This window comes from Oncorhynchus mykiss, chromosome 11, assembly GCF_057628025.1.
Source record: "Oncorhynchus mykiss isolate SJ-2025 chromosome 11, ASM5762802v1, whole genome shotgun sequence".
NCBI lineage: Eukaryota > Metazoa > Chordata > Actinopteri > Salmoniformes > Salmonidae > Oncorhynchus > Oncorhynchus mykiss.
Genome location: NC_143032.1, coordinates 46879767 through 46906864, shown reverse-complemented (window position 1 = coordinate 46906864; position 27098 = coordinate 46879767). Strand labels below are relative to the sequence as shown.

General features: G+C 44.8%; 1 protein-coding gene across 1 annotated transcript; it reads right to left on the bottom strand.

The window, feature by feature from the left end:
* Window positions 1-6760: 6760 nt before the first annotated feature.
* LOC110536623 (immunoglobulin lambda-1 light chain-like) lies at window positions 6761-21759 on the bottom strand. The gene is made up of 8 exons (XM_090190219.1): window positions 21636-21759; window positions 21131-21431; window positions 12785-12795; window positions 9768-9803; window positions 8831-9127; window positions 8449-8511; window positions 8029-8091; window positions 6761-7043 (listed from the first exon to the last, which is right to left on the bottom strand). The coding sequence occupies exons 1-8, from the start codon at window positions 21676-21678 to the stop codon at window positions 6892-6894; spliced, it is 966 nt and encodes a 321-aa protein (XP_090046345.1). The 5' UTR covers window positions 21679-21759; the 3' UTR covers window positions 6761-6891.
* Between the last annotated feature and the right edge of the window lie 5339 nt (window positions 21760-27098).

The following is a 27098-nucleotide window of genomic DNA, read 5'->3' as shown; positions in this document are numbered from 1 at the left end:
AGGTCGTAGAAACAAGTCAAATGATGTATACTGTCATGTTGTCTTGTCTCTGTCCTTTCCCTTCACCCTGTCTCCCTCTGCTGGTCGTGTTAGGTTACCTTTTCTCCCCCGCTTTCCCCCAGCTGTCCCTTGTCTCCTCTAACTACCCATTCACCCCGTTCCCCACCTGTTCCCTTTTTTCCCTCTGATTAGGTCCCTATATCTCTCTCTGTTTCTGCTCCTGTCCTTGTCGGATTCTTGTTTGTTTGTGTCATTCATGCCTGAACCAGACTGTCGTCATGTTTGCTGTAACCTTGTCCTGTCCTGTCGGAATCTGCCGGTCCATCTGAGCCTACCTATGTTTGGTAATTAAAGAAGCTCTGTTTAAGTTGATTCGCTTTTGGGTCCTCATTCACGCACCGTAACAGAAGAATCCGACCAAGAATGGACCCAGCGACTTCGGATCCTCTCCACTCAGCCGTCGAGATCCAGGGAGCGATGCTAGGCAGACACAAGCAGGAATTGTCTGCTGCTCGACATGCCGTTGAGACCCTGGCCACCCAAGTCTCCAACCTCACAGAACAGGTTCACCATCTCCGCCTCGATCCACCGGCCACTTCCAGGGCTTTCGAATCTCCGGAGCCCAGAATCAATAACCCGCCGTGTTACTCTGGGGAGCCCACTGAATGCCGCTCGTTCCTCACCCAGTGTGATATTGTGTTTTCTCTCCAGCCCAACACTTACTCCAGGAGCACTGCTCGTGTCGCCTACGTCATATCTCTCCTTATTGGACGGGCTCGTGAGTGGGGCACGGCAATCTGGGAGGCAAGGGCTGAGTGTACTAACCAGTATCAAGACTTTAAGGAGGAGATGATACGGGTTTTTGATCGATCTGTTTTTGGGGAGGAGGCTTCCAGGGCCCTGTCTTCCCTATGTCAAGGCAATCGATCCATAACAGACTACTCTATTGAGTTTCGCACTCTTGCTGTCTCCAGTGGCTGGAACGAGCCGGCCTTGCTCGCTCGTCTTCTGGAGGGTTTCCGCGCAGAGGTAAAGGATGAGATTCTCTCCCGGGAGGTTCCTTCCAGCGTGGATTCCTTGATTGAACTCGCTATTCGCATTGAGCGACGGGTTGATCTTCGTCACCGAGCTCGTGGAAAGGAGCTCGCGCTCTCCGTCGCCTCCCTCTCCGCATCACTACCATCTTCCTCTGCCGGCTCGGGTGCTGAGCCCATGCAGCTGGGAGGTATCCGCATCTCGACTGAGGAGAGGGAACGGAGAATCACCAACCGCCTCTGTCTCTATTGCGGTTCCGCTGGTCATTTTGTCACTTCATGTCCAGTAAAAGGCCAGAGCTCGTCAGTAAGCGGAGGGCTACTGGTGAGCGCTACTACTCCTGTCTCTCCTTCAAGATCCTGCACTACCTTGTCGGTCCATCTACGCTGGACCGGTTCGTCAGCTTCCTGCAGTGCCTTAATAGACTCTGGGGCGGAGGGCTGTTTTATGGACGAGACCTGGGCTCGGGAACATGACATTCCTCTCAGACAGTTAAAGGAGCCCACGGCCTTGTTCGCCCTGGATGGTAGTCCTCTCCCCAGGATTCAGCGTGAGACGCTACCTTTAACCCTCACTGTTTCTGGTAATCATAGTGAAACCATTTCTTTTTTAATTTTTCGTTCACCTTTCACACCTGTTGTTTTGGGCCATCCCTGGCTAGTTTGTCATAATCCTTCCATTAATTGGTCTAGTAATTCTATCCTCTCCTGGAACGTCTCTTGTCATGTGAAATGTTTAATGTCTGCTATCCCTCCTGTTTCCTCTGTCTCTTCTTCACAGGAGGAGCCTGGTGATTTGACAGGGGTGCCGGAGGAATATCACGATCTGCGCACGGTGTTCAGTCGGTCCAGGGCCACCTCTCTTCCTCCACACCGGTCGTATGATTGTAGTATTGATCTCCTTCCGGGAACCACCCCCCCCCGGGGTAGACTATACTCTCTGTCGGCTCCCGAACGTAAGGCTCTCGAAGATTATTTGTCTGTAGCTCTTGACGCCGGTACCATAGTCCCCTCCTCCTCTCCCGCCGGAGCGGGGTTTTTTTTTGTCAAGAAGAAGGACGGGTCTCTGCGCCCCTGCATAGATTATCGAGGGCTGAATGACATAACAGTGAAGAATCGTTATCCGCTTCCTCTTATGTCTTCAGCCTTCGAGATCCTGCAGGGAGCCAGGTTTTTCACTAAGTTGGACCTTCGTAACGCTTACCATCTCGTGCGCATCAGGGAGGGGGACGAGTGGAAGACGGCGTTTAACACTCCGTTAGGGCACTTTGAATACCGGGTTCTTCCTTTCGGCCTCGCTAACGCTCCAGCTGTCTTTCAGGCATTAGTCAATGATGTCCTGAGAGACATGCTGAACATCTTTGTTTTCGTTTACCTTGACGATATCCTGATTTTTTCACCGTCACTCCAGATTCATGTTCAGCACGTTCGACGTGTCCTCCAGCGCCTTTTAGAGAATTGTCTTTTTGTGAAGGCTGAGAAGTGCACTTTTCATGCCTCCTCCGTCACATTTCTCGGTTCTGTTATTTCCGCTGAAGGCATTAAGATGGATCCCGCTAAGGTCCAAGCTGTCATTGATTGGCCCGTCCCTAAGTCACGCGTCGAGCTGCAGCGCTTTCTCGGCTTCGCGAACTTCTATCGTCGTTTCATCCGTAATTTCGGTCAGGTGGCAGCTCCTCTCACAGCCCTTACTTCTGTCAAGACGTGCTTTAAGTGGTCCGTTTCCGCCCAGGGAGCTTTTGATCTCCTCAAGAATCGTTTTACATCCGCTCCTATCCTTGTTACACCTGACGTCTCTAGACAGTTCGTTGTCGAGGTTGACGCGTCAGAGGTGGGAGTGGGAGCCATCCTTTCTCAGCGCTCCCTCTCTGACGACAAGGTCCACCCATGCGCGTATTTTTCTCATCGCCTGTCGCCGTCGGAACGTAACTATGATGTGGGTAACCGCGAACTGCTCGCCATCCGGTTAGCCCTAGGCGAATGGCGACAGTGGTTGGAGGGGGCGACCGTTCCTTTTGTCGTTTGGACTGACCATAGGAACCTTGAGTACATCCGTTCTGCCAAACGACTTAATGCGCGTCAGGCGCGTTGGGCGCTGTTTTTCGCTCGTTTCGAGTTCGTGATTTCTTATCGTCCGGGCTCTAAGAACACCAAGCCTGATGCTTTGTCTCGTCTCTTCAGTTCTTCAGTAGCCTCCACTGACCCCGAGGGGATTCTCCCTGAGGGGCGTGTTGTCGGGTTGACTGTCTGGGGAATTGAGAGGCAGGTAAAGCAAGCACTCACTCAAACTCCGTCGCCGCGCGCTTGTCCTAGGAACCTTCTTTTCGTTCCCGTTCCTACTCGTCTGGCCGTTCTTCAGTGGGCTCACTCTGCCAAGTTAGCCGGCCACCCTGGCGTTCGGGGTACGCTTGCTTCCATTCGCCAGCGTTTCTGGTGGCCCACCCGGGAGCATGACACGCGTCGTTTCGTGGCTGCTTGTTCGGTCTGCGCGCAGACTAAGTCCGGTAACTCTCCTCCTGCCGGCCGTCTCAGGCCGCTTCCTATTCCCTCTCGACCGTGGTCTCACATCGCCTTAGATTTTGTCACCGGACTGCCTTCGTCAGCGGGGAAGACTGTTATTCTTACGGTTGTCGATAGGTTCTCTAAGGCGGCTCATTTCATTCCCCTTGCTAAGCTTCCTTCTGCTAAAGAGACGGCACAAATCATCATCAAGAATGTTTTCAGAATTCATGGCCTTCCGTCAGACGTCGTTTCGGACAGAGGTCCGCAATTCACGTCTCAATTTTGGAGGGAGTTTTGCCGTTTGATTGGGGCTTCCGTCAGTCTCTCTTCCGGCTTTCACCCCCAGTCTAACGGTCAAGCAGAACGGGCCAATCAGACTATTGGTCGCATCTTACGCAGTCTTTCTTTTCGCAACCCTGCGTCTTGGTCAGAACAGCTCCCCTGGGCAGAATACGCCCACAACTCGCTTCCTTCGTCTGCGACCGGGCTATCTCCTTTTCAGAGTAGCCTCGGGTACCAGCCTCCGTTGTTCTCATCTCAGTTCGCCGAGTCCAGCGTCCCCTCCGCTCAGGCTTTTGTCCAACGTTGCGAGCGCACCTGGAAGAGGGTCAGGTCTGCACTTTGCCGTTATAGGGCGCAGACTGTGAGAGCTGCTAATAAGCGTAGAACTAAGAGCCCTAGGTATTGTCGCGGTCAGAGAGTTTGGCTCTCCACTCAGAACCTTCCCCTTAAGACGGCTTCTCGCAAGTTGACCCCGCGGTTCATTGGTCCATTCCGTATCTCTCAGGTCATTAATCCTGTCGCAGTGCGACTTCTTCTTCCGCGATATCTTCGTCGCGTCCACCCGGTCTTCCATGTCTCCTGTGTTAAGCCCGTTCTTCGCGCCCCCGCTCGTCTTCCCCCCCCCCCCCCCATCCTTGTCGAGGGCGCACCTATCTACAGGGTCCGTAAGATCTTGGACATGCGTCCTCGGGGCCGTGGTCATCAGTACCTAGTTGACTGGGAGGGGTACGGTCCTGAGGAGAGGAGTTGGGTTCCCTCTCGGGACGTGCTGGACCGTGCGCTGATTGATGATTTCCTCCGTGGCCGCCAGGTTTCCTCCTCGAGTGCGCCAGGAGGCGCTCGGTGAGTGGGGGGGTACTGTCATGTTGTCTTGTCTCTGTCCTTTCCCTTCACCCTGTCTCCCTCTGCTGGTCGTGTTAGGTTACCTTTTCTCCCCCGCTTTCCCCCAGCTGTCCCTTGTCTCCTCTAACTACCCATTCACCCCGTTCCCCACCTGTTCCCTTTTTTCCCTCTGATTAGGTCCCTATATCTCTCTCTGTTTCTGCTCCTGTCCTTGTCGGATTCTTGTTTGTTTGTGTCATTCATGCCTGAACCAGACTGTCGTCATGTTTGCTGTAACCTTGTCCTGTCCTGTCGGAATCTGCCGGTCCATCTGAGCCTACCTATGTTTGGTAATTAAAGAAGCTCTGTTTAAGTTGATTCGCTTTTGGGTCCTCATTCACGCACCGTAACATATACAATCAAACTTTAGGATGTTTTTAACATAAAACATCAACAAGGTTCCAACCGGAGAATTTTATTGCCTGAAGAAAAGCATTGGAACGGGACCATACTCTCTCGGGAGCGCGCGTCATGAGACCGATGCTCTCTGTCCGACCACTCACTCAAAGAGCTCCTATGAGCCCCTCCTTTATAGTAGAATCCTAAAACCAGGATCTAAAGACGGTGACATCTAGTGGAAGCCCTAGGAAGTAAGTACATGCACGTCCATAACTAACAGGGATTTCAATAGGCAGTGTTTTAAAAATTGACTTCTCACTTCCTGTTTGGATTTCCTCTCAGGTTTTTGTCTGTCATATGAGTTCTGTTATACTCACAGACATCATTCAAACAGTTTTAGAAACTTCAGAGTGTTTCCTATCAAATAGTACTATAATATGCACATATTTGCATCTGGGACTGAGTAGGAGGCCGTTTACTCTGGGCACGCATTTCATCCAAAAGTGAAAATGCTGCCCCCTATCCCAAAAAAATCTTAAGGCTTTCCCACTTGTACATATTTTTTTCAAAAATTATAGATCTAACTTCATTGGAATATATCTACAACCTTCTCAAAACTTACACAGAGGAAATAAAGTTAAATAAATAATTTGGTTGTTTCAAGGTAAACAGTACACATACACAGAATTATGAAGAGGTTGTTTGCCATAGACCACCAACTCTACAAATGCAGGAACCATAGGCTAATATTATGGAATCGTCTTTTCTGTCCATCGCTGTCATATTCTCAAATTTGATGGCAAGACCCGAACATACAGATAAATGAAACATCCCACAAATTTGAATAACCAAAAACCCATCACACGCTTGAGCTGGGGATAAGCAACTTTATCTTGTTTCGGTTAAGCAGCTGTATCTTGTTTCCAGTATCTGCCGTTTCAACTTTCATTAATAAACCAAAGAAACATATCAACCACATTTTCCCACCGCTATTGAGTCTATAGGCTCAACACCTGCGTCGGAACATGCAAATTTAAGCAAACAGGAAGAAAACAGAGAATAGGGGTTCTTCTGATGCAATTCATTCAAATAACTTTTTCTAAAATTAGCATATATGATCTTAGAAAACATACAATGTTTTGGGGGTTTTAAGAAACCTTAATTTATTTTATTATGTTGACAGTTTCCTCATTCAAAATAGCACGGAACTGTACAAAATGTAGGCTATACAATACATTGCAGAACCATGTTTGTTTAAAATTTCTTTCATGAAGGCAGCGATAATTAAACCCATCCCCATCTGAAAGGATATGAATAAACAACAACAACATTGTATCAATGTAAAAAAACACAAATTAATGATTTCACTCATAGATAAGTTTAGTTTTTAAAAGCAAAAAAGCTGGATTTTCTATTATGCATGGTAAATGACTGAAATAATATGAAGTGAAATATGAAATACTGTCAGAAAACAAAATAATTGCTTGAAAAAATACACTTCATTACACACACGACAAGTTACTAAATATTATTTTGCATAATGATACATATTTAGAACTCAAGGGCCTATATATTTAATATGGACATATTTAAAGAAATATGATGATTAGGTAAAGATTTTTGCATAAATCAAATACAGATTTAGTAAAAAAGTAATTTGACGCTATGACATATAGCAAGGCAACTTTAATAAAACTGTCAATATTTCAATCATATTTCTACCATCAAGATTTGCTCTCCTTAGCTGAACCGTATTCAAGTGTCTGCAGTGGGTGGCTCCCACAATCATCAAAGGTTAATATTATGTGATATTTATTTTAAGGAAGGAAACACTATATATAAGGATATCATTTCAATGAATTTGTGTAGAGGCTTTGGGTCTACATCCCATGTTCCTGTAGTGCAGCAGTAAAGAGAGCCCATAGCAGTACACCATGCTCTTCACTATCATCACTGTGTAAACCAGAGAGGCCAAGTTCAGACTGCATATGGACTTGAAGGGATCTGGGGAAAAGAAAAGAGTAAATTAGCCAGAGATTTTAATTTAATATATTCAGTTTTCTGTTGTTTTTTGTTTGCTGTCATCTTGTTCCTTTTTTTTATCTTCTCTTTTTTCATGAGTTTGCTGGGTCCTATTGCTTTGTATTTGTTGTATTCTGTTGTTTCTATATAAAAAATGTTAATAAAATATTGATCATACATTTTTTTAAGAGAAAGGACAAGATTCAATCCGATCATGGGTTGTAAGCAATGCGTTTTTTAAAGCCATTTCCAAACAAGCCAACATGTGCAACGTTTAACATGGATGGGATCTCTACGAACACCAGAACATTGCCTTTAAAGGCCGCTATTCCTATTTCTTCAATTACCTCAACTAACCGGTGCCCCCGCACATTGACTCTGTCCCGGTACCCCCTGTACTGCTCTTTAATTATTTGTTACTTTTATTTCTTATCTTTTTAAAACTGCATTGTTGGTAAAGGGCTTGTAAGTAAGAATTTCACAGTAAGGTCTACTACACCTGATGTATTCGGCGCATGTGACAAATACAATTTGATTTCAACCTGCCAAAGGATTGAATCGATCTGATTGCACTTTGTCGGCTGTTTACAATTAAGCCTACATATGCAGCGTTTATCGTGAATGCGGTCTCACAAAACCTGGATCTGTCAACGCTTTTAGATTCATTAGACAGTGCCATCTCTCCGCAGGTCACGAGACTTAAAATGTTTCTCTTTTACAAAACATTCTTCCCTTACCTTTGGATGTGGCCATGCAAAGCATCATTCTTGCGCCACATCTCAAATTGACCATATATATCATATTAAATCACTTTTGTCACACTTTTCAACATCTTCTCATCTATCCATATTACACTCCTGAATAATGCAACTTCACCATATCTGAATCTGTTAGATTATATATTTTTTCCACCTTTTAATTATTTGAATAGACCCCAAAACTGCATGACATACACTTAAATATTTACCGTTGGTAACCTGCAGAGTGGTTGGTGAAGCCATGGTGGTTTGAGGAGCTTCAGTTGGTTCATCTGAGAATGAGATGGAAAAATTAAATATTAAAAGAAAAAAAATAGCATTATCTACTGTCAGATAATTCAAAAGTTCCAGCCATGCCATATATCTGTTGCTACAGTTATGGCAAGTTATGTCGTTTTTTTATTTGTTTACTTGCAAAACCAACTAGATACACAACATTCCTATGTTATTAACAAGTGTGAGTCCAATTGTTATGTACTTTCTTTTTTACTTTGAAATTGTGATATGCCATTTTTAGACGGATGCACACATGATTCCATAAAAAAATGCTAAATAAATAAATATTACAAGATTTCGTTTTTTAAAATTTAACCCCAACCCTGCATGAAGTAAATAAACATAAATCTTACCACAGGTAACGTGCAAAGTGGTTGGTGCAGCCATGGTGGTTGGAGAAGCTTCAGTTGGTTCCTCTGAGAACGTGATGTAAAAAGGTCACATTAAATTATACTTTTTTCAGAGCATTATGGAGGCTACTGTCAGGGATAGACTAATAGTTACACAAAAAAATAAGATTTGTTTAAACTTGCGAAACTAACTAGACAATATTCCTGTGCAATTACCAAGTGTCGGTCCAATTTTTATGTAGGCTAGTCATTTATTTTTACCTTTGAAAAGGTAATATTCCATTTTCAGATTACATGACTGCCTACTCATATAAACATATACATTTATACATATTACATTAATAATACATACTAATGTAAAAACAATTTCAATGATTGTCTTTACCTTCTGGTATGTCAACATCTTGAGGGCCCCCTTCATGCTCCACAGAACAGATGTATTTGTTCCTGTATGTCTTGTCTTTATCAATGATGATCATACTGGTCGTCCGTCCTTCCTCCATCTGCTCCAGCTCTTTGAGTACCTCTACTGTTCGGCCATTTTCATTCACCATCTTCCATGAAATCTTGACCAAGTCTGGAAACATGTCTCTAGCCAGACATAGAAGGGTGGTTTTCCTATTTGGCTCAGGTTTGGATGCTGGGTAGACCGTCACTTTGGGTTTTTGTACACTATTGTTGTCTGATTTTCAAGAGAAACAATAACATTTACAGTCTTCTTTAATAAAGGGACATCACACAAAAGTTGTCAGACTTCAGAGGTAGTCTGTTGAATCATGATGTCCCCCAGCATTTGTTTTATATCCAGCTTTACTGTCTATATTCAAGTAAACAATTGATTACATACATAAATAAATGAAGTAGATTTTTTTTTTCATAAGAAATATCCTTTCTGGAATATCTTATTTCTATATAATGTAAATTAAACTTTCAAAATCATTTAAATCATAAGATTACTATTTCAGTAAACAGTTCAATATTCTTCCCCGATATCAAATTACTTTACATTTCTATCACAAATTTAACTGATATCTCTAAGAGTAAAGGACATGCAATATACTGTAAATTGTTCATATGGCGTAATTGAAAATCAGAATGATACATTCTACAGGCTAATAACAGGCTTTTAAATTCATAAATTGTTTTTATTTTCGAACATAAGTTGAACAAAAATAAAGTTGAACAATAAATATTTGTGGAGCAATGCTGCAGGATGTTTTCTCAATTATTTTGGAAACTGATTAGACATATAGATGAATTATTAATTTCCAATGACTACTGCTTTGTTTATCTGCTGAAAATCAGAGGAATTAATATCTTACCTGTCACAAAAAGTTTCGTACCAGATCCAAATACAAGTACATACACAGTGAAAATTCCCTTGTCAAAAAGTAGTCTGCACTGTGTTTGGCAGGGCTTGTGTTAAGAGTTCAAAGGTTCAGGGGCCTCATGCACCCCAAAAATGTCAGGACTTCTAGAAGTAGTAGGTGGAGGAGTCAGGCGCAGAGAGCAGGGTAGTTTGATACGTGGATATTTATTCCCAAACAACAGAGTGTCGGTCAAAGCCACACACACGGGCGCTAAAAGACCCAGTCCAAACAAACAGGATGAAACGGTTCGGAAAATAGGATCAACAAAATATACACACACCAATAACAGAAAAAACAAGCCCGCACAAAAGCCGGCGGGCCTATCGTGTTTAAATTGCCCAAAACCAAAACCCAAACAAGAAACAGGTGCAACTAATCAGACAACACTAAATAAAGCAGAAAAGGGGATCGGTGGCAGTCATTAGGCCGGCGATGACGACCGCCGAGCGCTTCCCGAACAGGAAGAGGCACCATCTTCGGCGGGATTCATGACAGTACCCACCACCCCTGACGCGCGGCTCCCGCAGCCCGCCGACCCCGGCCTCAAGGGCGACCTGGAGGGCGAGGTGCAGGGCGATCCGGGTGGAGGCGGTTGAAGTCTTTGAGGAGAGAAGGATCCAAATTGTCCCCCATCGGTACCCAGCACCTCTCCTCCGTACCCCTGCCAGTCCACGAGGTACTGCAGGCACCTCACCCGGCGTCTCGAGTCCAGAATATCTCGTACCATGTACGCCGGGGACCCCTCGATGTCCAGAGGGGGCGGAGGGACCTCCGGCACCTCACCTTCTTGTAGGGGACCAGCTAAAACTGGCCTGAGGAGAGACACATGAAACGAGGGGTTAATGCGATAGTAAGAGGGAAGTTGTAATCTATAACACATCTCGTTTATCCTCCTCAGGACTTTAAATGGCCCCACACACTGCGGCTCCAGCTTCCGGCAGGGCAGGCGGAGGCCAGTTTTCGGGTCGAGAGCCAGACCTGGTGCGAACACAGGTGCCTCACTGCGGTGGCGGTCAGCGCTCTTCTTCTGCCGTCCACCGGCCTGCTTGAGAGCGTCCTGGACTGCCCTCCAGGTCTCCCTAGAGCGCTGTACCCACTCCTCCACCGCAGGAGCTTCGGTCTGACTCTTGATGCCACGGAGCCAGGACCGGCTGGTAGCCCAGCACGCATTGGAATGGCGGCATTGGAATGGCGACATGTTCGTGGAGGAGTGACGGAGTGAGTTCTGGGCCAACTCCGCCAATGGACGTACCTCGCCCATTCTCCTGGCCGGTCCTGGCAATATGACCGCAGAAACCTACCCACTTCCTGGTTCACTCTCTCCACCTGCCCATTACTCTCGGGGTGATAACCAGAGGTCAGGCTGACCGAGACCACCAGACGTTACATAAATCTCCTCCAAACACGGGACGTGAACTGGGGACCCCGATCAGATACGATGTCCTCCGGCACCCCGTAGTGCCGGAAGACGTGGGTAAATAGAGCCTCCGCAGTCTTTAGGGCCGTAGGAAGACCAGGCAATGGGACGAGACGGCAGGACTTAGAGAACCGATCCACAACGACCAGAATGGTAGTGTTCCCCTGAGACGGGGGAAGATCAGCAAGAAAGTCCACCGACAGATGAGACCAGGGCCGTTGTGGAACCGGGAGGGGCTGTAGTTTCCCTCTAGGCAGGTGCCTAGGAGCATTACTCTGGGCGCACACCAAACAGGAGGAGACATAGAGCCTCACGTCCTTGGCTAAGGTGGGCCAACAGTATTTCTCCCTAAGACCCCGCACTGTCCTCGCAATCCCCGGATGACCTGAAGAGGGTAGTGTGTGAGCCCACCGAATCAATTGATCATGGACACCAAGCGGCACGTACCTGAGACCGGTAGGACACTGTGAAGGCGCAGGTTCCAACCGCAACGCCCGCTCGATGTCCGTGTCCACCTCCCATACCACCGGAGCCACCAGCCTAGAAGCTGGAAGGATGGGAGTAGGATCGATGGACCGGTCCTCAGTGTCATAGAGACGGGACAGCGCGTCGGCCTTAGTGTTGAGAGAACCTGGTCTATAAGAGATCGTAAATCTAAATCGGGTAAAGAACATGGCCCACCTAGCGTGACAAGGATTCAGTCTCCTCGCCGCCCGGATATACTACAGATTGCGGTGGTCAGTCCAGATGAGGAAAGGGTGTTTAGCCCCCTCAAGCCAGTGTCTCCACACCTTCAGGGCTTTTACCACAGCTAACAACTCCCGGTCCCACACATCATAGTTCCGCTCCGCCGGACCCAGCTTCTTCGAAAAGAAAGCGCAGGGGCGGAGCTTCGGTGGCGTGCCCGAGCACTGTGACAGCACGGCTCCAACCTCAGCCTCGGACGCATCCACCTCCACTATGAACGCTAACGAGGGGTCCGGATGCGCCAACACGTCAGTAAACAGCGCCTTCAACCGATTGAAAGCTCCGTCCGCCTCTGCGGACCACCGTAAACGCACCGGCCCCCCTTCAGCAGTGAGATAATAGGAGCTGCCACTGGCCAACACCCCGGATAAACCTCCGGTAGTAATTGGCAAACCCTAAAAACCACTGCACCTCCTTTACCGTGGTCGGAGTCGGCCAATTACACACTGTGTTAACACGGTCACACTCCATCACCACCCCCGAGGTGGAAATGCGATAACCCAGGAAGGAAACGGCTCGTTTGGAGAACACACATTTCTCAGCCTTGACGTATAGGTCATGCTCCAACAGTCGCCCAAGTACCTTGTGCACCAGGGAGACATGCGTGTGGCAGAAAAGATCAAGATGGCATCAGTGTACACCACCACACCCTGCCCATGCAGGTCCCTGAGAATCTCATCTACAAAGGATTGAAAGACGGCTGGAGCATTCTTTAACCCATATGGCATGACGAGGTACTCATAGTGGCCTGATGTGATACTAAACAAGGTTTTCCACTCGTCTCCATCCCGAATACGCACCAGATTATGTGCGCTCCTGAGGTCCAGTTTCGTGAAAAAACTCGCTACGTGGAATTATTCCACCGCCGTAGCGATGAGAGGTAGCGGATAACTAAATCCCACTGTGATCGAATTTAGACCTCGATAATTTTCACAAAAAAGAAACTCGAGGAGACGGGTGACATGGAGGGCCGAATGTATCCCTGTCTCAGAGATTCCGTGACATATGTCGCCATAGCCAACGTCTCCTCCTGTGACAATGGGTACACGTGACTCCTGGGAAGTGCAGCGTTCTCCTGGAGGTTTACCACGCAATCCCCCCCGTCGATGGGGTGGTAATTTGGTCGCCATTTTTTTTAAACAAAAAACGATAGCAAATGTAGCCTAAGAAAAAAGGATCATGGAGTCAATAACTTGCTTGTAACAGATGACATTCATATTCTGACTATCTGTGACACTCAGACACCCTCACATGAAGCCACTCCTTCGTTGCCCGGGTGGTGTATTTGGGATCATTGTCATGCTGAAAGACCCAGCCACATTTCATCTTCAATGCCCTTGCTGATGGAAGGAGGTTTTCACTCAAAATCTCACGATACATGGCCCCATTCATTCTTTCCTTTACACGGATCAGTCGTCCTGGTCCCTTTGCAAAAAAACAGCCCCTAAGCATGATGTTTCCACCCCCATGCTTCACAGTAGTTATGGTGTTCTTTGTCCTCCAAACACGACGAGTTGAGTTTTTACCAAAAAGTTATATTTTGGTTTCATCTGACCATATGACATTCTCCCAATCTTCTTCTGGATCATCCAAATGCTCTCTAGCCTCTTGCGACTCTAGGGGCACTATTTTCATTTTTGGAATAAAAAAAACTTTCCCGTTTTAAACGGGATATTTTGTCTGGACAAGATGCTAGAATATGCATATAATTGACAGCTTAGGATAGAAAACACTCTAACGTTTCCAAAACTGTAAAGATATTGTCTGTGAGTATAACAGAACTGATGTTGCAGGCGAAAGCCTGAGAAAAATCCAATCCGGAAGTGCCCCATATTTTGAAAGCGTTGCGTGCCAATGAGTCCCTATAGAGCTATGAATGTGCTACGAACAGGCTTACGCTTTCTACGTATTCCCCAAGGTGTCTACAGCATTGTGACGTAGTTTTACGCATTTATGTTGAAGAATAGCCGTAGGGGGCTACATTGCGCAAGTGGTCACATGATGTGTCAGGTGCGTGAATGAGGACCCAAAAGCGAATTAACAAAACAGAGTTTCTTTAATGACGAAACACATGTAGGCTCAGATGGACAGGCAGATTCCGACAGGACAGGACAAGGTTAGATGAACTGGCAGATTCCGACAGGACAAGGTTGCAGCAAACACGACGATAGTCTGGTTCAGGCATGAGAAACACAAACGAGAATCCGACAAAGACAGAAGCAGGAACAGAGAGAGATATAGAGACCTAATCAGAGGGAAAAAGGGAACAGGTGGGAAAAGGGGTGAACGAGGTAGTTAGAGGAGACAAGGAACAGCTGGGGGAAGGAGGGTAAGAAAAGGTAACCTAATACGACCAGCAGAGGGAGACAGGGTGAAGAGAAAGAACAGGAACAGGACACAACATGACAATACATGACAGTACCCCCCCACTCACCGAGCGCCTCCTGGCGCACTCGAGGAGGAAACCTGGCGGCAACGGAGGAAATCATCGATCAGCGAACGGTCCAGCACGTCCCGAGAGGGAACCCAACTCCTTTCCTCAGGACCGTACCCCTCCCAATCCACTAGGTACTGATGACCACGGCCCCGAGGACGCATGTCCAAAATCTTACGGACCTTGTAGATAGGTGCGCCCTCGACAAGGATGGGGGGGGGGGGGAAGACGAGCGGGAGCGCGAAGAACGGGCTTAACACAGGAGACATGGAAGACCGGGTGGACGCGACGAAGATATCGCGGAAGAAGAAGTCGCACTGCGACAGGATTAATGATCTGAGAAATACGGAACGGACCAATGAACCGCGGGGTCAGCTTGCGAGAAGCTGTCTTAAGGGGAAGGTTCTGAGTGGAGAGCCAAACTCTCTGACCGCGACAATATCTAGGACTCTTAGTTCTACGCTTATTAGCGGCTCTCACAGTCTGACCCCTATAACGGCAAAGTGCAGACCTGACCCTCTTCCAGGTGCGCTCGCAACGTTGGACAAAAGCCTGAGCGGAGGGGACGCTGGACTCGGCGAACTGAGACGAGAACAGCGGAGGCTGGTACCCGAGGCTACTCTGAAAAGGAGATAGCCCGGTCGCAGACGAAGGAAGCGAGTTGTGGGCGTATTCTGCCCAGGGGAGCTGTTCTGACCAAGACGCAGGGTTACGAAAAGAAAGACTGCGTAAGATGCGACCAATAGTCTGATTGGCCCGTTCTGCTGGACCGTTAGACTGGGGGTGAAAGCCGGAAGAGAGACTGACGGAAGCCCCAATCAAACGGCAAAACTCCCTCCAAAATTGAGACGTGAATTGCGGACCCCTGTCCGAAACGACGTCTGACGGAAGGCCATGAATTCTGAAAACATTCTCGATGATGATTTGTGCCGTCTCTTTAGCAGAAGGAAGCTTAGCAAGGGGAATAAAATGAGCCGCCTTAGAGAACCTATTGACAACCGTAAGAATAACAGTCTTCCCCGCTGACGAAGGCAGTCCGGTGATAAAATCTAAGGCGATGTGAGACCACGGTCGAGAGGGAATGGGAAGCGGCCTGAGACGGCCGGCAGGAGGGGAGTTACCGGACTTAGTCTGCGCGCAGACCGAACAAGCAGCCACGAAACGACGCGTGTCATGCTCCCGGGTGGGCCACCAAAAACGCTGGCGAATGGAAGCAAGCGTACCCCGAACGCCAGGGTGGCCGGCTAACTTGGCAGAGTGAGCCCACTGAAGAACGGCCAGACGAGTAGGAACGGGAACGAAAAGAAGGTTCCTAGGACAAGCGCGCGGCGACGGATATATAACTTTTTGGTAAAAACTCAACTCGTCGTGTTTGGAGGACAAAGAACACCATAACTACTGTGAAGCATGGGGGTGGAAACATCATGCTTAGGGGCTGTTTTTTTGCAAAGGGACCAGGACGACTGATCCGTGTAAAGGAAAGAATGAATGGGGCCATGTGTGAGTGAGTGCTTGCTTTACCTGCCTCTCAATTCCCCAGACAGCCAACCCGACAACACGCCCCTCAGGGAGAATCCCCTCGGGGTCAGTGGAGGCTACTGAAGAACTGAAGAGACGAAATAAAGCATTAGGCTTGGTGTTCTTAGAGCCCGGACGATAAGAAATCACGAACTCGAAACGAGCGAAAAACGAGCCTGACGCGCATTAAGTCGTTTGGCAGAACGGATGTACTCAAGGTTCCTATGGTCAGTCCAAACGACAAAAGGAACGGTCGCCCCCTCCAACCACTGTCGCCATTCGCCTAGGGCTAAGCGGATGGCGAGCAGTTCGCGGTTTCCCACATCATAGTTACGTTCCGACGGCGACAGGCGATGAGAAAAATACGCGCAAGGGTGGACCTTGTCGTCAGAGAGGGAGCGCTGAGAAAGAATGGCTCCCACGCCCACCTCTGACGCGTCAACCTCGACAACGAACTGTCTAGAGACGTCAGGTGTAACAAGGATAGGTGCGGAAGTAAAACGATTCTTGAGGAGATCGAAAGCTCCCTGGGCGGAAACGGACCACTTAAAGCACGTCTTGACAGAAGTAAGGGCTGTGAGAGGAGCTGCCACCTGACCGAAATTACGGATGAAACAACGATAGAAGTTCGCGAAGCCGAGAAAGCGCTGCAGCTCGACGCGTGACTTAGGGACGGGCCAATCAATGACAGCTTGGACCTTAGCGGGATCCATCTTAATGCCTTCAGCGGAAATAACAGAACCGAGAAATGTGACGGAGGAGGCATGAAAAGTGCACTTCTCAGCCTTCACAAAAAGACAATTCTCTAAAAGGCGCTGGAGGACACGTCGAACGTGCTGAACATGAATCTGGAGTGACGGTGAAAAAATCAGGATATCGTCAAGGTAAACGAAAACAAAGATGTTCAGCATGTCTCTCAGGACGTCATTGACTAATGCCTGAAAGACAGCTGGAGCGTTAGCGAGGCCGAAAGGAAGAACCCGGTATTCAAAGTGCCCTAACGGAGTGTTAAATGCCGTCTTCCACTCGTCCCCCTCCCTGATGCGCACGAGATGGTAAGCGTTACGAAGGTCCAACTTAGTGAAAAACCTGGCTCCCTGCAGGATCTCGAAGGCTGAAGACATAAGAGGAAGCGGATAACGATTCTTCACTGTTATGTCATTCAGCCCTCGATAATCTATGCAGGGACGCAGAGACCCGTCCTTCTTCTTGACAAAAAAAAACCCCGCTCCGGCGGGAGAGGAGGAGGGGACAATGGTACCGGCGTCAAGAGCTACAGACAAATAATCTTCGAGAGCCTTACGTTCGGGAGCCGACAGAGAGTATAGTCTACCCCGGGGGGGAGTGGTTCCCGGAAGGAGATCAATACTACAATCATACGACCGGTGTGGAGGAAGAGAGGTGGCCCTGGACCGACTGAACACCGTGCGCAGATCGTGATATTCCTCCGGCACCCCTGTCAAATCACCAGGCTCCTCCTGTGAAGAAGAGACAGAGGAAACAGGAGGGATAGCAGACATTAAACATTTCACATGACAAGAGACGTTCCAGGAGAGGATAGAATTACTAGACCAATTAATAGAAGGATTATGACAAACTAGCCAGGGATGGCCCAAAACAACAGGTGTAAAAGGTGAACGAAAAATCAAAAAAGAAATGGTTTCGCTATGATTACCAGAGACAGTGAGGGTTAAAGGTAGCGTCTCACGCTGAATCCTGGGGAGAGGACTACCATCCAAAGCGAACAAGGCCGTGGGCTCCCTTAACTGTCTGAGAGGAATGTCATGTTCCCGAGCCCAGGTCTCGTCCATAAAACAGCCCTCCGCCCCAGAGTCTATCAAGGCACTGCAGGAAGCTGACGAACCGGTCCAGCGTAGATGGACCGACAAGGTAGTGCAGGATCTTGAAGGAGAGACAGGAGTAGTAGCGCTCACCAGTAGCCCTCCGCTTACTGATGAGCTCTGGCTTTTACTGGACATGAAGTGACAAAATGACCAGCGGAACCGCAATAGAGACAGAGGCGGTTGGTGATTCTCCGTTCCCTCTCTTTAGTCGAGATGCGGATACCTCCCAGCTGCATAGGCTCAGCACCCGAGCCGGCAGAGGAAGATGGTAGTGATGCGGAGAGGGGGGCAACGGAGAACGCGAGCTCCTTTCCACGAGCTCGGTGACGAAGATCAACCCGTCGCTCTATGCGAATAGCGAGTTCAATCAAGGAATCCACGCTGGAAGGAACCTCCCGGGAGAGAATCTCATCCTTTACCTCCGCGCGGAGACCCTCCAGTAAACGAGCGAGCAAAGCCGGCTCGTTCCAGTCACTGGAGGCAGCAAGAGTGCGAAACTCAATAGAGTAGTCTGTTATGGATCGATTACCTTGACATAGGGAAGACAGGACCCTGGAAGCTTCCTCCCCAAAAACAGATCGATCAAAAACCCGTATCATCTCCTCCTTAAAGTCCTGATACTGGTTAGTACACTCAGCCCTTGCCTCCCAGATTGCCGTGCCCCACTCACGAGCCCGTCCAGTAAGGAGAGATATGACGTAGGCGATACGAGCAGTGCTCCTGGAGTAAGTGTTGGGCTGGAGAGAAAACACAATATCACACTGGGTGAGGAACGAGCGGCATTCAGTGGGCTCCCCAGAGTAACACGGCGGGTTAGTGATTCTGGGCTCCGGAGATTCGAAAGCCCTGGAAGTGGCCGGTGGATCGAGGCGGAGATGGTGAACCTGTTCTGTGAGGTTGGAGACTTGGGCGGCCAGGGTCTCAACGGCATGTCGAGCAGCAGACAATTCCTGCTCGTGTCTGCCTAGCATCGCTCCCTGGATCTCGACGGCTGAGTGGAGAGGATCCGAAGTCGCTGGGTCCATTCTTGGTCGGATTCTTCTGTCAGGTGCGTGAATGAGGACCCAAAAGCGAATTAACAAAACAGAGTTTCTTTAATGACGAAACACATGTAGGCTCAGATGGACAGGCAGATTCCGACAGGACAGGACAAGGTTAGATGAACTGGCAGATTCCGACAGGACAAGGTTGCAGCAAACACGACGATAGTCTGGTTCAGGCATGAGAAACACAAACGAGAATCCGACAAAGACAGAAGCAGGAACAGAGAGAGATATAGAGACCTAATCAGAGGGAAAAAGGGAACAGGTGGGAAAAGGGGTGAACGAGGTAGTTAGAGGAGACAAGGAACAGCTGGGGGAAGGAGGGTAAGAAAAGGTAACCTAATACGACCAGCAGAGGGAGACAGGGTGAAGAGAAAGAACAGGAACAGGACACAACATGACAATACATGACATGATGCTCCCGGAGAAAATATTGCGTAAAGTACAGAAGTAGCCATTATTCCAATCACTTCTACTGTGAAACCAATTGTCCCGGTTGATATATTATCGAATAGATATTTGAAAAACACCTTGAGGATTGATTCTAAACAACGTTTGCCATGTTTCTTTCGATATTATGGAGCTAATTTGGGAAAAAAATTGGCGTTGTCGTGTCCGCAATTTCCGGATGATTTCTCAGCCAAACGTGAAGAACAAACGGAGCTATTTCGCCTACAAAAATAATATTTTGGGATAAAATGAAGTTAAGCTATCTACCTGGGAGTCTCTTGAGTGAAAACATCCGAAGTTCATCAAAGGTAAACAATTTAATTTGATTGCTTTTCTGATTTTCGTGACAAGGTTGCCTGCTGCTAGCAGGGCATAATGCTATGCTAGCCTATCGATAATCTTACACAAATGCTTGTCTAGCTTTGGCTGTAAAGCATATTTTGAAAATCTGAGATGACAGTGTGATTAACAAATGTCTCAATATATTTAATATGTGATTTTCATGAATAGGAATATTTTCTAGGGATATTTATGTCTGTTGCGTTATGCTAACTAGTGTCAGGCGATGATTACGCTCCCGCATGCGGGTTTGGGAGTCAGTAGAGGCTAGCAAACTTAACACGGGCCTGGACATGTACTTGCCTAAGCAGGGGGACACGCCTGGCACTGCAGGATTTGAGTCCCTGGCGGCGTAGTGTGTTACTGATGGTAGGCTTTGTTACTTTGGTCCCAGCTCTCTGTAGGTCATTCACTAGGTCCCCCCGTGTGGTTCTGGTATTTTTGCTCACCGTTCTTGTGATCATTTTTCCCCACGGGGTGAGATCTTGCGTGGAGCCCCAGATCGAGGGAGATTATCAGTGGTCTTGTATGTCTTCCATTTCCTAATAATTGCTCCCACAGTTGATTTCTTCAAACCAAGCTGCTTACCTATTGCAGATTCAGTCTTCCCAGCCTGGTGCAGGTCTACAATTTTGTTTCTGGTGTCCTTTGACAGCTCTTTGGTCTTGGCCATAGTGGAGTTTGGAGTGTGACTGTTTGAGGTTGTGGACAGGTGTCTTTTATACTGATAACAAGTTCAAACAGGTGCCATTAATACAGGTAACGAGTAGAGGACAGAGGAACCTCTTAAAGAAGAAGTTACCGGTCTGTGAGAGCCAGAAATCTTGATTGTTTGTAGGTGACCAAGTACTTATTTTTCACCATAATTTGCAAATAAATTCATAAAAAATCTTACAATGTGATTTTCTGGATTTTTTTCTCATTTGTCTGTCATAGTTTAAGTGTACCTATGATGAAAATTACAGGCCTCTCTCTCTTTTTAAGTGGGAGAACTTGCACAATTGGTGGCTGTCTAAATACTTTTTTTGCTCCACTGTATGTCTCTCTCTCCTAGTCTCTGATATTTGGTCCTGTTGCAGCCACTGTCCTGAAGCAGCCTCTGGAAAACAGAAATGGGATCACTAAAAACTGAAGTTACTTCATTCAAATATTTGGATGAACCACTTGCCCAGAAAATGGAATATATTGTTATACCACATTCCATGATCAGTGAATATGTGCTTAAGAATTGAGAAAATCAAAAGCTATATAAAATTATAACATTAAACAATATGATTATGAAAAGTAAATGATCACTGAAAATCTAATTGATTTCTCAGATCTTTACTGAAGTATGTTTTGTATCATACAGTCGATAATGAAGATGAGAGGTGAAACACCAGCTGGGAGTGTCATTTCAAACAGTTCCTCCCTGCTGTTCAAAAATAACTTATTTTTTCTCCTCCATTAGTTCAGAGCTTGATTATAACCACAGAGTTTTTGTACAGGGTGTGTGGATCAGTTCTCTCTGTGGGCTCCCAGACCGATAGCAGGCACAGTAGTAGGTGGCAGAATGAGAGACTTTAACAAACTGGATCTTCAGATCACATCTGTTATTTCTCACGGACGAGAAATCATCTTTTTGAGGATGGTTGTAGCTTGCATCAACAGCGCAGTTACTCTTTGCGATGTCGAGAATCAAGGTAAAGGGTTCTCTGTCTTTCTTCTGGTACCAGAAGACATACGATCCACACTGATCATTGTATTCACAGCTGAAGGACACAGCCTCTCCCTTTTTCTTAGTCCATGAAATCTCCTGGTCCAATATCTGCCCTGCCACTGCCACTGCAAAGACAAAATCACAACATCAACACACTGAGACAAAAATACATTAGCAGAACTTAAAAGCAAATATGTGTCCACAATATTTGCATCAATCATAGACTTAAAATCAGACAGGAACTATTTCCCTCTAGTCATTTCCATTTGCTCCTTGACCATGTTGAATTGTAGGAAAAAAACTACTGTAAGTGATGTACAGACACTTACTTAAATAAAGTAAGTAAATAATGACAACAGATACTAGAGACATTTCTATGATGATTCTGATGTGTCCTCTATTGAACCTGAAGATAATTGTATTCAGTTGGAGCAGAGATAAAGATATGAGTGAAACACCATCACTTGGGCCTTGTGGTTTCAAACGGCTCCTCCAATCTGACGTCACTTGCTGCGGTCGTTGACAAGGGCTCCAGTATGTTCCAATTATATGATCTACTTATCACTCCTTCCTCCTAAAGTGTGCAGTTGTTCACTTCCCTTCACTGATTTGAAAGAAATATGGTGGAAATGGCACTAGCCCATGCCGCCACATCTAATGCTTGTGGGAAGTCGTGAACACTTCAGGAGAAATTAGATACTATTGGGACACACCCATTCACTGTCTGAATAAAAAATATATATATAACATATATTTTTTTTTTCCCAAGATTTATCAATACTACTCAGCTAAGAGATGAATTCTTGATGTACCCATGTTCAAGGTCCTCCTAACAAAAAATACTGTTGATGTAGACCTCGATGTACCAATCCCAGATTACTCCTTTAATACTGACATTGCTCCCCTGTGTCTTTCTCCACAAGATGGTGCTAAGACATATGCCTTTGAATCATGTTTGAGAAATCAAGTTGAATAAAGAAATGGTTCACATTACAAACCAAAGGCTATATCTTTTCAGTCTTGTAAATGGGGACCATTGATTTTGACTCAACAATCTGATGTTCTGTTACTATTCATTTATAGCATTTTCATATGTCTTTTAATGTTTATACTGCCCTACAAAGGCAAAATGCATTAACTACCCCAACTGTGAAACTGAGAAAAATGGCTTTAAAGTTTTATTTGATAGCCAGCCAAATATGTTGAAGGTAGATGGTAGTGATAATGCATGGACGTATCATCATATTATGAAGTAATGTTTATGCATATCAACCATGACCACGGATTTGACCTCCTATGACCCCTAAAACGCAGACACCGCAATCTGCCTTTGCATGACCTTAAACAACTATACGGGTAATAAAAAGGCAAAGTACAGTATCTACAATCTACTTTTTGTTGTTTTTCTGATTGATGGAAACAGGTTGAGAGATCTAACTATATTCTATATTTATGTTATGTTTTGAATGTTATATTGTACTTACCTAGAAGCATTTTTCCACCATAAGATGATGACTATTTCATGACATAGAATGCTTATACATAAAACAAATGTTTGACTTTGTGAGTATCTACAATCTGTTTATCCAACTTTCTTGTGGTTTTTCTATTTGACTTGGTATGGTTATTTATTTGACTTAGGGGTCATAGGTAAAATCAGTGGTCATGCTTGATATGGATAAAAAAGTACTTCATAATAAGATAATACATTGTCATTTATCTACCTACAGCATATTTGGCTGGACAGCAAATACGTTTTCAAACCATGTTTCTCTGTTTCACTGTTTGCATAGTTACTGCTCTATGCCTTTGTATGGCAGAGCAGGTAACTGCAGTTAAAAGGTGAAACAATGCCAAAGTGTAGTAACTTCAGTTACTGCTGTTTTCAACAACAAAAAAAATTATTGGATTTTCTAGTTACTGCAAATGTCACAATTAATTTTCTATGAAACAGAACATAATTGAACCAGTACACTTAGTCAGAATATAAAACAGATACTACAAAGCCTGATTTCATTCTTAACTAATTGTTTTAACCAAATTGTAGTTAATGCATTTTGCCTTCGTTGTGCAGAATAGTTCACCAAAGTCATAAGTAATGACGTGGTGCTCTGAGCAACGAATTACACACCTATGTCAAATATCCGTCTTTGATATTAACAAGGCTAATACAAATATTAGCACACTACTGTGCTTTTTGAACTAGCATCAGAGGTTGAATTGTAGATTGTCAGAACATGTTTACACAACAATCAATAATTCAAAGATGTTGGAAAAATATACCAAGACACTCATGTTGGAGAATAGATTAGGTTGCCCACTTTACTGGAAATGCATATCTGTCAAACAACATCAACGTCTGTCCAACGTCATAAATGCCACAACCATTGTCCATTTTACAAGTGTTCATGTGTGACAAAATCATCCTGCTGCATGTATCTAACAAACTGTCAATACTGTAGCCCGACAAAGTTAATCAGATTGAATCACAGCCTTATTGTTTTATATTGAATACCCAATAATAAAGAGAGCATTCTCTTATTTTTTCAATAGAGTACATTATTAAGATTCACCATTCAAGGCACCAAGTCAATTTTCAAAGTGGTTTTATTCCTCTAATTATTTCATTTTTTGGATGAAAGTGAAAATTATATGATTAATTTCTCTTAATTATAGTATTATATATATATATATATATAATATATATATATACTGTATATGTGTGCAAATGTTAGGCTACATTTGATTTAAATCTAATGGAAAACCAAACCTAACATTACTAACATTCCATTAGATTTAAATAAAATGTAGCCTAACATTTGCACATTTTGTTAAAGGGCCTTCTATGGTAAGTGTAGAGAAAAAAAGTATCTTAAGACATTTCGGTAACACTTTACATCACAGAATGGGTACTAAAATAATAACGTGGACACTTCCTTAGCTTCTACTGTATTTGCTACTTCTCTTGATAACCCTATTACTTTCCTGGTAAAAAAAATTCAACACTCCAACCCTGATTTAATTTATTTTGATTGTTTCATGGTAAAAGTACACATAAACAGAAGTATGAAGAAGTTGTATTCCCACAGACCTACAATTCTACAAATTCAAGAACAATAAGCTACCACTATGGAATCCTCTTGTCTGAGGATCTCTGATCACTCTCATATTCTCGAATTTGATGGCAAGGAGTGGCACATAGCCTAGCGGTTATGGGCCGGTAACAGAAATGTCACTGATTCAAATCCCTCAGCCGACTAGAATAATCGTATGTGGTATGTGCCCTTGAGCACTAGATAAGTGCTGCTTAATGACTAAAATGTAGAAATGGACCCAGATAAAAATAAACATCCAACAGCTTTGAATAACCAAAAACTCATCACACTATCGAGCTGTGCATGTTTCCAGTAACTACCGTTTCACCTTTCATTGGAAAAAAACAACAACAAAGAAAGATGGTAACCACATTTTCCCACCACTATTGAGTCTAAGCTCAACACCTGCGTCGGAACTTGCAGATTAGAGCTAACAGGTTAGAAACAGACAATAGGGGATGTTATAAGTTTAAGTTCCGCTTCTGAAGTGATTCAATAAAATACAATTTTAAGTATAATTTATTTTTAATTATGGTGACAGTTTGCTCATATAAAACAGCACGGTTGTAACTTTTCTTTCACAAGGGCAGCGATTATTAAACCCATCCCAATTTGAAAAGATATGGTTATTTGGAGAAATGTGCTACTACATAGGCTGTGGTGTGAAGTACTTAAGTAAAAATACTTTAAAGTACTACTTAAGTCAGTTTTGGGGGTATCTATACTTCACATTACTATTTATATTTTTGACAACTTTTGCTTTTAATTCACTACATTCCTAAAGACAGTAAGGTACCTTTACGCCACACATTTTCCCTGACACCCAAAAGTAAATTTTGAATGCGTAGCAGGACAGGAAAATTGTCTAATTCACACACTTATAAAGAGAACATCGCTGGTCATCCCAGATTTCAAACTAGGCACATTCTTCTCTTTACTTCTACCATGCAACTCTTCCCCAGGTTCTGGTGTACAAGATATGTGTTTTGTGTCAATATACCTGCTAAATGAATGGTTCATTAACAACTAAGCAGCCCCCATAAAATTATATATTATATCTGAATTCAGTTTTTCTGGGCGGATGTCACATTTTTTAAAATTGTATTTAATATTACAATTATTCATAGATAAACAATGAACAATGATGTTCTGACTCCATTTCTATGCTTAAATCACATCAGAATAAAAAGGATAAGGTTAAAAAAAAATTGGGGGTGTAATTCCCCTTGTCTGTCTAGCGATGTTTTCTGTTGATACTGTAGGCCTACTGCTGCAGCACAAGTTTGCAAAACAATCACCACCCAATCATGCTATAGTTACGTCAGTTAATCCTACTTCGCAGTTAACATTTAATTGAGAAGGTTTTTGGGGAAAGTATTTCAATCTACCCACAGACGGTTATCATTAGCATCACTACATACAGAGTGATAGACAAACGCGCATTCCAGACAGACAGATGGGCAATATTGCAGAAAATGCATTTTGGTAGATTGGAGTTTTAAGACGATAGTGACTAAACAAGGGTGGGATAATGTTAATGTGGCATCGATTGAATAGTAGCCGGGAGCATTATGTTTATGATAGTTTGCGACAGAACACAAAAAAAATACACACTGAGTATACCAAACATTAAGAACACCTTCCTACTAACATACCCCGTTCAAAGGCACTCGCCCTCTGGAATGGCACACAGACACAATCCATGTCCCAATTGTCTCAAGGCTTAAAAATCCTTCTTTAACCTGCCTATAATTGTTGTCAGACTCACAGCACAAGACTATGGGGCTTGGTGTTGAAATTATATTGAATATTATATCATCATAATCCAATTTCTGTTAGTTATCTAACAGAGATGTGTTAAGGAGAGATGTGGCAGACCTTTACAGTACATTCCACTAAATACATGCATTTTCTGTACTATATTAATTGCCCTATTAACACGTATTTGTTTTAAAATAGTGATAACATGGACCGTCACTGTATTTTATTTTCTATTTTAGGACCTTGGGATCATCGAAAAGGCTTTTGAATCTGGCCTTATACATTAAACAAAGATATGTCAAATCAGGTAATGCAAATTTAAATCTGAACTAGCTGACCTGATTCAAGTACTTAAGGTTTTGATTATTAGTTAACAACTTAAATCAGGTGTCCTAGTTCAAATGCATGGAATGGCTGGGGGTCCCAGAGGAGAGGTTTGAAAAATGCTTATGTACAGTAGGGTATTACTATAGGCCTAGAGCTGTCACACATGATGTGGCTCAAATCAGAATTTGAAACTAACATTTCATTTGAAGCACCATAGACATCATTGAAACAGAACAACAAATACATTCCTCATATAATTTGCTTCATTGCTATATTATTATATTGTACAATATCCATAGAACAATGTCTGTGTCTGTGTCTGTGTCCTAGACCTAGATTGTGTAGTTCATCAGCATGTCACTTCCTTCATTGTACCTCTCCTTTCCTCTAACTGTTTCTTTGAACTGTGTGTGCGCGCGGTTGTAACAATAATGTTTGTATAAACAATGGTGAACTGTAGCCTACTTCTGGTAAATGCTCTCACCTCCTTACCCCCAATATATTTTATTATCGGCCAATTATTCCTTATTACAGAAAACGCTTGCGCAAGAAGCTGCCATTTGAATTAAAATACAGTATTGAATCCAAGTCATACTTTTGCAATGGCAA

Excerpts from the sequence above, each read along its gene's own strand:
- LOC110536623 (XM_090190219.1), bottom strand. The coding sequence starts at position 21,678 with ATGTCTCTAGTATCTGTTGTCATTATTTACTTACTTTATTTAA. Across the intron at positions 21,432-21,635 it reads TATTTACTTACTTTATTTAA|TGGCAGTGGCAGGGCAGATA; the intron begins GTAAGTGTCTGT and ends TTGTCTTTGCAG. Across the intron at positions 9,128-9,767 it reads TACGAAACTTTTTGTGACAG|ACAACAATAGTGTACAAAAA; the intron begins GTAAGATATTAA and ends CTTGAAAATCAG.